General features: G+C 41.4%; 1 protein-coding gene across 1 annotated transcript; it reads right to left on the bottom strand.

Annotated features, from left to right (window-relative positions):
* Positions 1–8,070: 8,070 nt before the first annotated feature.
* csrp1b (cysteine and glycine-rich protein 1b) lies at positions 8,071–11,884 on the bottom strand. The gene is made up of 6 exons (XM_083772314.1): positions 11,782–11,884; positions 10,472–10,581; positions 9,763–9,931; positions 9,515–9,644; positions 9,133–9,226; positions 8,071–8,347 (listed from the first exon to the last, which is right to left on the bottom strand). The coding sequence occupies exons 2-6, from the start codon at positions 10,578–10,580 to the stop codon at positions 8,271–8,273; spliced, it is 579 nt and encodes a 192-aa protein (XP_083628440.1). The 5' UTR covers position 10,581; positions 11,782–11,884; the 3' UTR covers positions 8,071–8,270.
* Positions 11,885–12,476: the final 592 nt, after the last annotated feature.

Raw genomic sequence — 12,476 nt, 5'->3', positions numbered from 1 at the left:
TCAAACAAAATGCTGCAAATCATGAACACATCGCGTGATTTCCGTCAAATTGTGCACCCACATTCCCACTAGGCCGAGGACGAAATGCCACATGAACAATTTCAACTCAGCCTCAAGGTGGCGCTATAACTGGCCAAAAAGTGTTTTTACCTCTAACTGCACGGATCTGTGGATAATCTGGTGGAGACTTGTGCCCAGAAGAGCACTTTTTCTAGTTGTTTATGTTGCTGCCCATCTTTGTTTCTCCCCCACTATCCCTCATCTCTCTCTCTCTCTCTCTCTCTCTCTCTCTCTCTCTCTCTCTCTCTCTCTCTCTCTCTCTCTCCCCCCCCCCCCCCCCACACCTCCCCCTGCCTCTCTCTCTCTGCCTCTCTGTCTTTGTCCCTCTATTTGACCACAGACAGTCGAGGCGGATGCCCCCAAAGCCTGGTTCTCATGGTTTTTCCAGAATTCAATTCCGAGTTTGTGGGTCCTGGATAGGATTATACTTTTTTTTTAAATATTATTTGTTTCATAATATTTTTTTTCTTGTTGTAAAAGTGAAAGATATAATCATTGAAGTTTAAGTTCAAAGAAATGCAGTTCAGCAGTTCACCCTGATCTGTCTTTGCTAAGGAGCCATAGTTAACAGATACAACCCGCTCTTAGAGCGATTAAGCGATTTGCTTGGTATTATTTATTTGGCTAGAGGTATATTGGTCAGTAATGACAGAAGAGACTGTGGGGCCCCATTTGGTCTGATTAGGATAATAGCTGCAGACGATGCTAAGCCATGGGCTGGTGAAAGGAATGCTGCACCAAGCGTTCAGCACAATGCCAACTAAACATAGACAAAATGCAGTGCCATGTGATGCTGCCACTCATTGAGTGGTTGTACTATATATAATAAATATATAATATGTATATTTCCTATAGCACTATTATGTGCTATTATGTGTGTACTGCAGGTGTGCATGAAGTGTAACAATACATTTTAACAGCGATAGCATGTACGATATTGGTTCATTGATGGTGATATGATGCGTCTCAATGTAAGTGTGTGTGTGTGTGTGTGTGTGTGTGTGTGTGTGTGTGTGTGTGTGTGTGTGTGTGTGTGTGTGTGTGTGTGTGTGTGTGTGTGTGTGTGTGTGTGTGTGTGTGTGTGTGTGTGTGTGTGTGTGCATGCATGTGAGTGTGTGTCTGACTGTGCCCACATGCGTGCACATGTGTTCCTCCTGCTGTGGCCTAATTTTCACGTGCAGGCCAGAGCTATAAATTCCTAAAGTACGTGCTCAGACCAATTGAGTCTGACTGTATTAGAGAGAGAGTTCTCGTTACAAGATTCAAGATGAGAATATAATAGGCTCCAGCACCTCTGCTCCCCTGCCCTCTAAGGGCTGCGTTCTGAGCCCCCTTTTCTATTCCCTGTACACCCACAAGTGTGTAGCCACGAACAGCTCCAACTAACAAGACAGTGATAGGCCTAATCCTATGCATGGTAGTTGGAAAAGTATGGAATTTAATTTATTACTTTACCAGGTCTGGAAAAGTATATAAAATAATGTATGGAAAAATATTTATGTTTCCAGACTATTTAATGCTGTCCTGTAACTCTATTCCTGCACAGGGGACTCAGGGGGAGGCCCGTGGTCCCTGCCCGGTCGATGATTCCAGCTCTTGCTGTCGTCCCAACCTGGGGTGTCCGTACTCCCAGGGCGGCAGTACATTCTGCCACCAGTGGCCCCTTGGCCTTGCCCTGGTACAGACACCCCAGGCACCCAAAGGTGATGGCAGGTACCGTCCACTTTTGACCACCTTGATTTCTTTGGCTGCATGTGCAGGAACCTTGTGGTGAAGGAGTTTTGTTGTCGCTTATTATGTGTTTAATTGTTAGGTTAGTGATTCAAAATCAAGGTTAGATTTAGGATGATTATATATTTATTTATCTGGGTTGCATGCGTGACATGTGTCATTTTCTCCTGTTAAATATAAGTATATATAAGTTATATAGGCTAAAAGTGGTCATGATCAGTGTTTTATCAGGACATCATCAGCATTAAAGTGTTCTCAAGTACATCTGATCTACAGTGTAGAATATCATGTTTTATTGTGTACCTTATTCATATACTGTATCATTCCCTGCTCCTCTCTCTATCTGTTATGACTCACACATCTCATGGTGACATAATGCTGTGAACTGCTGTGTCATCTATGTCAGTGCTTCTCAAACATTTTTAATGTCAAGGACCCCCAGATTTATATAATTATGTTTGGCCGTGGACCCCCATATGAAGGGATGTACTGCCAGGGACCCCCCAGGGAATGCTGACATACAGTGATCTGTGTCTTAGTTTTTAACAGCCAAAAATATAAAGTAGTGCTTAAGATTTAACCACTTTAATCCTAATATCCCTATGTGACTAACTTTGGCGAAAATAGCAGATCTGCAAGCTCACAACCGTTTGCAGTCACATTGTGGCACATTGTGAGCTTGTAGATTGGTTATTTTCAGTGAATACATAATAGTGTAAGACTGTTTTCACTGTTAGAAGTAAAAGTCAAAATTGACCTGAGGGACTGAAATTACTGTACAAAAGTATTGGCATCAAATATATGCTATACTACTTGAACCCCAGCATCCATTCTGGGGGGGAAGGGGGGGGGGGGGGGGGGGGGGAAGGACGACGTACGACATTAGCCAAAAATAGCATATCTACAATTCTGGAATTTCTACAGTACTTTGACTTAAATAACAAATCAGTTGTTCTCCTACTACTGCACATTGTCCTTGGACATGTAGTGTCCTGATAAACTATGTGTCACAGTAAGGCCTCATGGTGAGTGTTTATAAGTCTGATAAAGTATATGTGTCACAGTAAAGGCCTCATGGTCTGATACACTAACAGTTAGTATCTATAAGTCCAGCTCCTCTCTCTGACAACATTCAGCTCAGAAGCAACAAACACAAGTTGGAACGGTGAGTCCATTTTCATGTTCAATTTAACATTTGATGTCGTTGACTTTAGTCAACTTTAATTGTAGTTTAGCACCATTTTGATGGTGAAGCAGAATGCAGGCGAACATTAATAATACTCAAAACAATGTGTGATTACTGTCCCAAATTTGAATGAACTATTTGAATAGGTTATGTAATGTATGTGACCTAGCTGAATAATGTGGAAAATGAATTTAATTTGATGTTTTATTGTACACTGGTGATTTGAGGGTTCCATTATTTGAGGTAATGCAACAACAAAAACCTGAGCTATTCTGGGAACATGATGGTCAGATGTTGGAGTGGTTATTTAATCATGAAGTATTTAAGACTACAGAGTTTGTTTCTAGAGCCTGGAGTAGAAGACGATCTGAGTTCTTCAAGTAGGCCCATGTCCGGTCTCCTAGCTGTTACAGGCCCCAAGGGTGTATTTTATTTTATTTATTTTTTGATGAATTGAAAATGGTGGGCAAAGTATGATGCTTTATGGTGTCGACGTCCACTCGCATTTAACAGTTTTTGTATTGAGTTGTACTTGAAATGTACTGAAATTCTGCAAGCTGTTAATCAATCAATCAATCAATGTAATCTGCCACTTAAGAAGCTTGGGTGTTTTAGTTTTAGTATTAATTTGATAATTGTTTGTCAGTTTACTGTCATTATGTAAAAGTGTCCTGTAAGTCCATGTGGGCTGGGCTTCAATCAATCAATCATTTATTAATCAATGGCATTTATTAATTTATGATTGATTGATTGATTTGTTACAATTAGGACTATTATTGTTACATAATGGCATTCCGTGTTCTTTATCATTCTTGCCGTTTGTAGATGAAGACATGTTTGTCCATACTGGTGCTTCTGGCCCAACTGCTCTGTCCACTGAGCGCTCCGCCTCCACAAGGTTCTCGGAGCACTCCGCCGGGCCCGGTCGGTAAGACGGGTAAGTGGTTCCCAATGCTGTTGACTGAGACACGTACGTAGCCTACACTAGTGTGCTGTGAGACAGTTAAAGTTCAGATGTGTCTTGTGCGTGTGCGCGTGTGTGTGTGTGTGTGTGTGTGTGTGTGTGTGTGTGTGTGTGTGTGTGTGTGTGTGTGTGTGTGTGTGTGTGCGCGCGTGTGTGTGTGTGTGCGCGTGCGTAGTGTTCCTCCATCCAGACGAAGCCCACGGGGTCCTTCAGGCAGGAGATCTGGAGAGAGAGTGTCTGGAGGACATGTGCTCCCAGGAGGCCCGGGAGTCGCCTGACACAGAACTACAGTACGATGATATTGTACAACTAATGGTGGAAGCAGTGGCCATACATGCATGGAACTCAAGGACCTCGTTAGGTAGGTGAACCCACGGTGACAGAGTTATTGTAACAAAATTATATTTACACTTTTTATAATGCTACAAGTAGGCCTGTCACAATTTATAGAGGGTATGCGCGTGACATCATCATCAAACCCGGAAGTTATGCAGGAACGCCTACTGAGTGGCAAACAAATACTTTTCTGGCCTTGACAGCCCATACTTACATCCAAACAGAAAAGTCCTATCTGATTGCATTAAACAACGTTAAACTATGTTAAACTCACTTTGCATGTTGCTTTGCCACTCGATTTGCCACTCGATGTGCCATTCATTTTAAGCATCTGCATACCCTCTATAGATGACGATGAGACAGCCTCCCGGAGAGAGGTGGATAACCTGACACAGTGACGCTGAGGCATCCACCTGGCTGGCCCTCAATATACAGTAGCCAAGACAAGTGTGCGTGCGTGCGTATGTTTGTGTGTGCGTGTGTGTGCGTCCGTGCGTGTGCATGTCCTGCCTATAGTTAGTACAATAAATGTGCATGTGTAAAGTTGTTATGTGTGATTTTGTGTGCACATAGCTGCCTCTGTGTGTGTAGTAGGCAGACAGGAAACAAGCCTTTAGTGTCTAGTGTTCCTTAAACCAAGTTGTCTGCTGGCAAAAGCTGTCTCGGAGCCTGCTGAAGCTGCAGTACAGCTTGCCAGTACAGCTGAAACAAATCCTACGGGCTTTACTATCGTATTGGTCGGTGTATATATCCCAGGTGGAGGGAAGCTCATATCCACTAATGCTCTGGGATGTCTGCGGTTGAGAGAGCAATAGGTCATGATGACGCTCTTGGTATAGTGCCCTTGTAGAAGGCCTGCATGATCTTTCATCCACCTGAGGTGGAAGGGGTGTTCCTGTACCTATTTTGCCACACGGCCGGTGTGTTCGTCCCAGGTGAGTTTCTCTCTTATGTGAACGCCCAGGAACTTGAAGCTGCTGACTCTCTACACCAGGCTCATTGATGTAGATGGGGTCAAGCCTCCCTCCTCTCTTCCTGCAGTCCACAATGCACCGTCCCCACTGTGGTCACCTGCAATGATGCAGATAGTAAACCGGAAGAGAAACGCTCCAAACCATGGTGGCCAATAGAAGACTGTACAACGGCTTCTGGCTGACTGACATCTAAGATGACTGGATCTGCTCTGGCGATGGGGAGCAGTAGACATTGCTACACAGGCACAAAGACAATAGCTGATCAGAGGTCAGATTAGCCTTCCACATCGGATACAGGCTCATTCATTTCAGCAGCCTGACCCTGGCCCAGTCAGCTGTCAGCTGAGTGAAATGTCAGTCAATGTTGAGACTAGCCGTGTTCAATGTACAGTACAAACACTCGTGATTGCAGTTATTCGGGGTGAGAACAGGGTAGCCTATAGCAAAAGGACAGGGATATCAATATTCTAGGATTCCTCGCAGTTCCTGACCTTCTCTCCTCAATCCACACAGCCTGCACCAGAGCTGGAGGGCGACGGATGTGGTCGAGTATATCTGAGTAGAGTACCGATAACGATACACCATGTTAATGCAAATAAGAGCATTTATGTTATTGTAAAGAGTCTGTCTGTCTCTCTCTCTGTCTGTCTGTCTGTCTGTCTGTAATTACTGTATAATACCCATAGTGTGCTTTGTTATAACGTATATTGTTGCAGCTATACTGTAGAAAGAGAACAACAATGATTACATGTATAATATCACAATAAATCTTTTCAGTCACTCATCTAATAATCCTAGTATGCATATGTACTGTATCTGCCATTGCTTCAGCAGTGTCAACTTTAATCAGAGGTGCCCCCTAGTGGGGAGTATAAGTTAATACTCTAGTGGTGTTATTCTCTAGTCTAGCCTGACACTCAGCCTGAACTTTCATTTCGTTTCACTTCATCAAGAACATATTTTGTTTTTAATGGGCGTGGCTAGCGATTCAGGGGCTGGAGCCTATAGTTATTCTCCTCAGTACTACATAATTAAAGCATACTGTGTGTGTGTGTGTGTGCATGTGTGTGTGTGCATGTGTGTGTGTGTGTGTATATATATATAGTAGCCTACTTCTTCTGAATATTCTATAACAGTGTGTTTATGTAGGTAAATGAAAGAAGCATATTCTTCCGCGTGCACGCACACACACACACACACACTGTTCTGCTCTGGTTTTGGTGAAATATCAAGTAGTTCCGGTCATTTTGTGGGGGGCACTGGGGGCCACGCAGTAAAGTAAAAATGAATCCACAAAACTAACGTTATTTGTATTGTTGACCTATTTCTAAAATATTAGTGCAACTTTCGTTATTTTTTTACCCCTCTATCACACATGTTTTTTGTGTCCATATCACTATGCCCAAAAAATAGTTCCATGTGATGGAGGGGTCAAAGTTGAACGAAAGTCACGCTAACATTTTAGAAATAGGTCAACAATACAAATTGCGTTCGTTTTGTGGATTAATTTACTTTTACTGTGTGGCCCCAGTGCCCCCCACAAAATGACCAGAACTACTTAATATTCACTAAAACCAGAGCAGAACTCCCACCACGGAACTCGGGCAATCAATTAATACAGTTGCAACCACTATATTAATGGCAAGTATTTCATACAACTTAAGTTAAAAAAATCTGAACTATCCCTTTAAGCTGCCAACAGTCAATGGCTTGCCAAATTTACAAATGTACTTTTTTTCTTGTGCACTGCTTGATGGAGTTGTACAGACTATGAGCACAATATCATCATGTTAAAATGAATGCCACTTGTTTGTTTTGTCTATTTTTATTATTTGCCTGAAGAACAATGCAACTTGGAGAAAAATAATATACAGCATTTGATACGCAGAAATGTGAATCCCTTGACTCCTTCAAAACCGCTTTCAAAGAGCACCTACTATACGGACGGCTGCAATTCGAAACTGGCCCCTGTAAAAATAAGTCTGAGTCCCCCCACACCCATTTTCTTTCCAATACTGTAGGCCTACATGTTTTTCCCCATTTCTTTTTATTTATATGGTGTCCTGATTTTTACGTATATTTGTACGTCTTTAATGGTCTGATGAATTGAAAATGGAGGACCCTGATGTAAACAAGTCTTAGTGCTTTTCATGGTTTCGTCCTCAGAGTAGCAGTTTTTGTATTGACATTCTGCCTTTAAGCTCAAACACAACGATCATGTCTAGTTTTCTACCACACAGAAGCACAGATGATAATCATGTTAATCAAACAAACCCCTCGACAAGTTATAAACTGACTTTCATCAAACGGGGCATGCATGTGTCTCTCCACTGCAACCGCCATATGAGACTCATTTCATTGCCTATGTTTAAAAAGTAGATTGCAGTTTCAGTATAAATACATATAATGAGCCAGCGTGGAATAAAAAGGTTTGTCTGAAATGTTTAACTTGCTTTGTTTAGCATGAAGAGACTGAAACAACATCAAAGGCTAAAGCCAGACTGCTTGGTGAGTACATGCATGCACTGTATTACTTATAGGGGTGCAACATTTAATCAAATTACATTTAATCAATTTGAATAAATAGGCCATAATTGAAATGTTCTATTATATATAATATTATATCATCTATTTGTAAAACCTTTCTGATCTACAAGCTACGTCATGCATCGCAGAGCAACACGTTATGAATTTGTAGAATGACTATTTTTGTGAACCACTGTTGTACTGTATGACTATAAGTATAAAATAGTGGTTAATCATACTACAAATGATTTAGTCCTAAATACATTTTCAATTTTCAAATCAATGTTTTTGTCAATTCATTGAAATTAAAAAAAATAAAACAAAGTAAAACAAACCCAGAAAATAATTGATAGTTGCAGCCCTATTGTTGACTGACTCAACTCTTATGCCATTAGCTGGAATAAAAAATAAGCCAAAGTAAACTGGTGACAGAGATCCTCAGCCAGATGATATCACCTAACACCCGGTGTAGGTCTCAGGTTGGGTCTTGGATCTACTGGGAGTGTGCCAGAGCCCCTGCCCCTTGACCGAATCCAAAGCCCTTGGGGCCGAAGTTCTTTGCGTAACATCCTGCATGTGATGGACAGAAATCAATTAGCGGTACAGCATTGTAGGCAATGCGTAATATGTAATGCAACATCTTCCATGTATTTTTCTCATATTGCCAGAGGGCTGGGTGCCCTGGGTGAGCGGAGTCATAAAAGGATGCAGAAAGGTGATGAGCATTCACTGACGCTTCCTCATATGCGGGGAAGAAGCGTCAGTGAATGCTCGCTATGAGTCTGGCCGTGCCAGGCTAGATGAGTACTACCAGACAAAGGGCTGATGCAGCAATAGCTAACGTATCAGTGGACACAAAAAGAATGCCACCATTTACTCTAGACGGTATTCAGCATGTCAGATACTGTATCTGTATGGTTGACAATACTTGGACAATATTGGTTCATTTTATGGCGATATGATAGGCCTACGATTCAATCAATGATTTAACATCGATACAGTAACTATTTAAATTGGATACGATATGATGCAAATTCAATGTTGCTGTTTACATTTCGATATACTTTGATTCTTGAAATTAAAATATTTTTTTGTTGCAGTTACTATATCGTTACACGGTACACCCCTAGTATTTATCAATTTCCATAATATGTAAAATTTGTTGCAAAACACTATACAGCAAAAAACAACAAAGTAGTTTGGTCAGTGTAGTGCTATTTATCATTGTTGTCAGAACAGCAGATACTTTCTTACAAATGGTGTCTAGTTATAAATATTCATCAAGAATAACTGTAAAATATGTTCTTACTAGTGACGGTAAAATACGTATAAGTGTAGACAGAGACAGTACACACCTTTACAGTAAATCTCTCCATCTTTGTCAGCGAGGGTGGTGGACTCCAGCCCCTTACCACACTTGGCGCAGCGGAAGCAACCCTTATGCCAGGACTGAGTGAGAGAGAGTAAAGTTCATGACTTGACAGACTGGACAAGATACAAGAAGAGTACTCCATTCATACGACTTAAATCATAAATGTATAGTGACAAAATAAGGGAACTAAATAATAATGACAAAAATAATAATTACAGTACTTATTATTATGAATATGAATATTATTATTATGATCCTAATTTAACTTATAACTAGATTGCCATAAACATTGCAGTTTATTTGGTGACTTTCGCTGCACGATGTATAACCCTGAATCATAGAAAAGGACAGAATTTATTGCCTACATTTCCACCACCGATGACCTTCTCTGCAGCGTACACTGTTTTACCACAACGCGGGCACACATCTGATCCCCCCGCTTTTTGAGCAAACTTGGAAGCATTGGGGTTACTGGTAGGACGGTGGGCCTCTTGTCTGTTAATGAAAATCACGTTTGAGGAAACAGTGTCAGTGGTTAAAAATAACATTCTCACACTGTATGTGGTATGTATCAGTATGTATTAATTAATATGGAAATATCAATCTCTCTCACACTTCGGGCTTGATTCCTAATCCTGCTCCTGTGTCCATACTCAGGCACCCCGCTCCACCACCAAATCCATAGCCCTTTGGTCCATATTTCTTGCCATAACATGATTTGCAGTAGATCTCATCCACATGCACGGCAACCGTTGTGCTGTCCAGGTTCTTTTTGCACACCACTTTCAACAAGCAGGGAGAGATAAAAGTAAGTCGTCCATTTCACTACACCGAATGCATGGTGGTACATCAACCTTTCTTTCCAAGAAATGGGACATTCTTATCAATGCCGACATTTTCAGATGTTTTACAGATTGCTACATTATTACAGACTACCAGTTTATTTTATTAGTACTCAAGACATGGACATTCCGACGGCGTGCCCGTCATTATAAGCACAGACAGACAGACAGACAGACAGATTCCTGAAATGTATACATGATGATTGGTGTACCACTGTGTGTGTGCTTATAGCTTGTTCAAATACTTTCTTTGAGTAGAGCTGGAGTCTGTGTACCTTCTTCTTCCATATAAGGAGGATGAAGCTCACGTCACATGTTTTAGTTGTCTCCAAATAAGGGAAGAGATGTCCAGAGGGAAAACCTTGGATGGTTTGTTTCTTTTGCTGGTGCCAAATACTCTAGATTCCAGAGTCATTTGTGTGCTCTCAGTGTCAATGGGATCACATACAGTAATGATGACTTCAGAGCCCACATACTTACTGCACAGGAAACAGGACTTGTGCCAACTCTTTCCCTCACACTGCACTTCCTCAGCAAAGTAGACAGTCTTCTGGCAGCAGCCACACTTGCTTCCCCCTCCTAAAGGCATTCTGTGGAGATACAGGACAGGAGAGTTGGTTGTATACAGCCACACATAAACACTGACTGTATGCATGACACATTCCATTTCAGCACTTAAGGTAGCTATGTGGATTATATTAGGATGTGCACTCCACAGATGAGGTACACTGCTCTCATTGTTTCTTTTATAGTTTAGTCCATATTAGAAGAAGAGGATATCTGGAGGACCATTTATTACCAGCTGTAAAATTCTAGTACCTGCTTGAGTTCCCCTGATAGTAACAAAGCATTATGTACTGTTCATAGATAGATTTATTTGAGTACACTCAAATAAATTACCGGTTTATGTATTTATTATTACTATTATTATCATTATCATTATTATTTTAATTTAGTCACCATTTGTTTGGGTATTACTATACATAATTATGATTTGAGTATTTATTTAGGCTATGCATTTTGTTTTCAGAGAGACTGCTTTGGTGAATTTCAGACAGCCTGCAATATCATTCAGCATCATGCCAGTTGACAGAGGGTAAACAGGAAATTCGCAGGATTTTATTCTGTAATTAAGCTACAATACTTCCCCACTCCAGAATATCACTCACATAGTGCTACGGAGGACCATGGTAATTGTCCAAAGCCATATGTTTTACAAAGTGCCTGACTGCCTGCAATAAAACATTTGACTATGAAATGGATATTTAATACTGTAGGCTGCTCTTCACCTTTAGTAGGTGCTGGTCATTTCCTGCCCAAGCACAGCTAAAGAGACTTTCTGCACACTGCACACCCATCTATTCCAAGTCCATAATAGGACATTTTCCACCTTCCTCGTCTACATCAAGTAAACCATGGGCTAAGTGCATACTACGTAGGGCTACTCACACTGACTCACATTAAATATCCAGCAACCAGAGCAAAGGTCAATTTTATCTTTAAGGGCTTTCAGTTTGTTTGTTCATACTTTGTTGTCACACTGCAGCAACGGCACTTTGACTAATAATTTAGTATAGTCTTAAAGCCATATAAACTTGTCACTGTTTCGATTTTAACTGTAAGGCCTCCAGCTTGTACTGTATGAGTCTACATTGAATTAACATTCATTCCATAATGATAAAAGCTCATGAACACTCCTCCCTCCACTCCTTGGTGAAACTGCACATTCCATAGAGATTCAGAAAAAGTACTATAGCTGTTTTTTGTTAGTTTGTTTGTTTGTTTCCTACCTGTCTCTCGATATCAGGCTGTTCCTCTCCGCCAAGTGATGTTCAGATACAACAGAGTTAAGATGATCTCACCAGAGGCTCCAGTTTGATATAGAAGAGCACCAGAGGGAAGCTGCAAGGACTGAAGGGAGGAGTCAAAGTACAGAGAGAGGGAGAGGAATTTATTGGGAGGGAATAAGCAATAGAATAGAGCAATGGCATTGGAGTTATTGATGGAGTAGTAGGAGGTGGAGGGAGGGAGGGACAGGAACCGTGCTGCATTGTGAAAACACAGAGCAGAATGTCCACAATTAAATTACATCATGTTGCAACCAATTTAAGATATAGAGTTGTAATGTGCTTGTTGTTTATGTACCTGTCACAGTCTAAATACTTCCTTAATGTCAACGAAGTGCACACCCACAACACCAGAGGGAGTTCAACAAACCATGTGCAACCCAGATTCGGCACAAACAGGGGACTAAATTAATTTCGCTCCTATCATGCCACCAAAATGCGGAACGCCCTACCAACAGTCATTAAGCCCCATTGCCTGGCGGGGCAGCGGCTCAGAACCTCTGAACAGTGCTCAGCGGGTCAATGGAGACGCAATTGGTCTCCGGTTCCAACTCTGATATTGTGGATCTTCCCCCTGGACCCCCCTGGGGTTTAAGAGGTTAAGACGTGCAAATCCCTTGACTCCTTCAAAACCGCTC

This window comes from Protomyctophum parallelum (genome assembly GCF_964188405.1).
Source record: "Protomyctophum parallelum genome assembly, chromosome: 8".
In the NCBI taxonomy this organism is placed as follows: Eukaryota; Metazoa; Chordata; class Actinopteri; order Myctophiformes; family Myctophidae; genus Protomyctophum; species Protomyctophum parallelum.
This window is presented reverse-complemented; position numbering and strand designations above follow the sequence as displayed.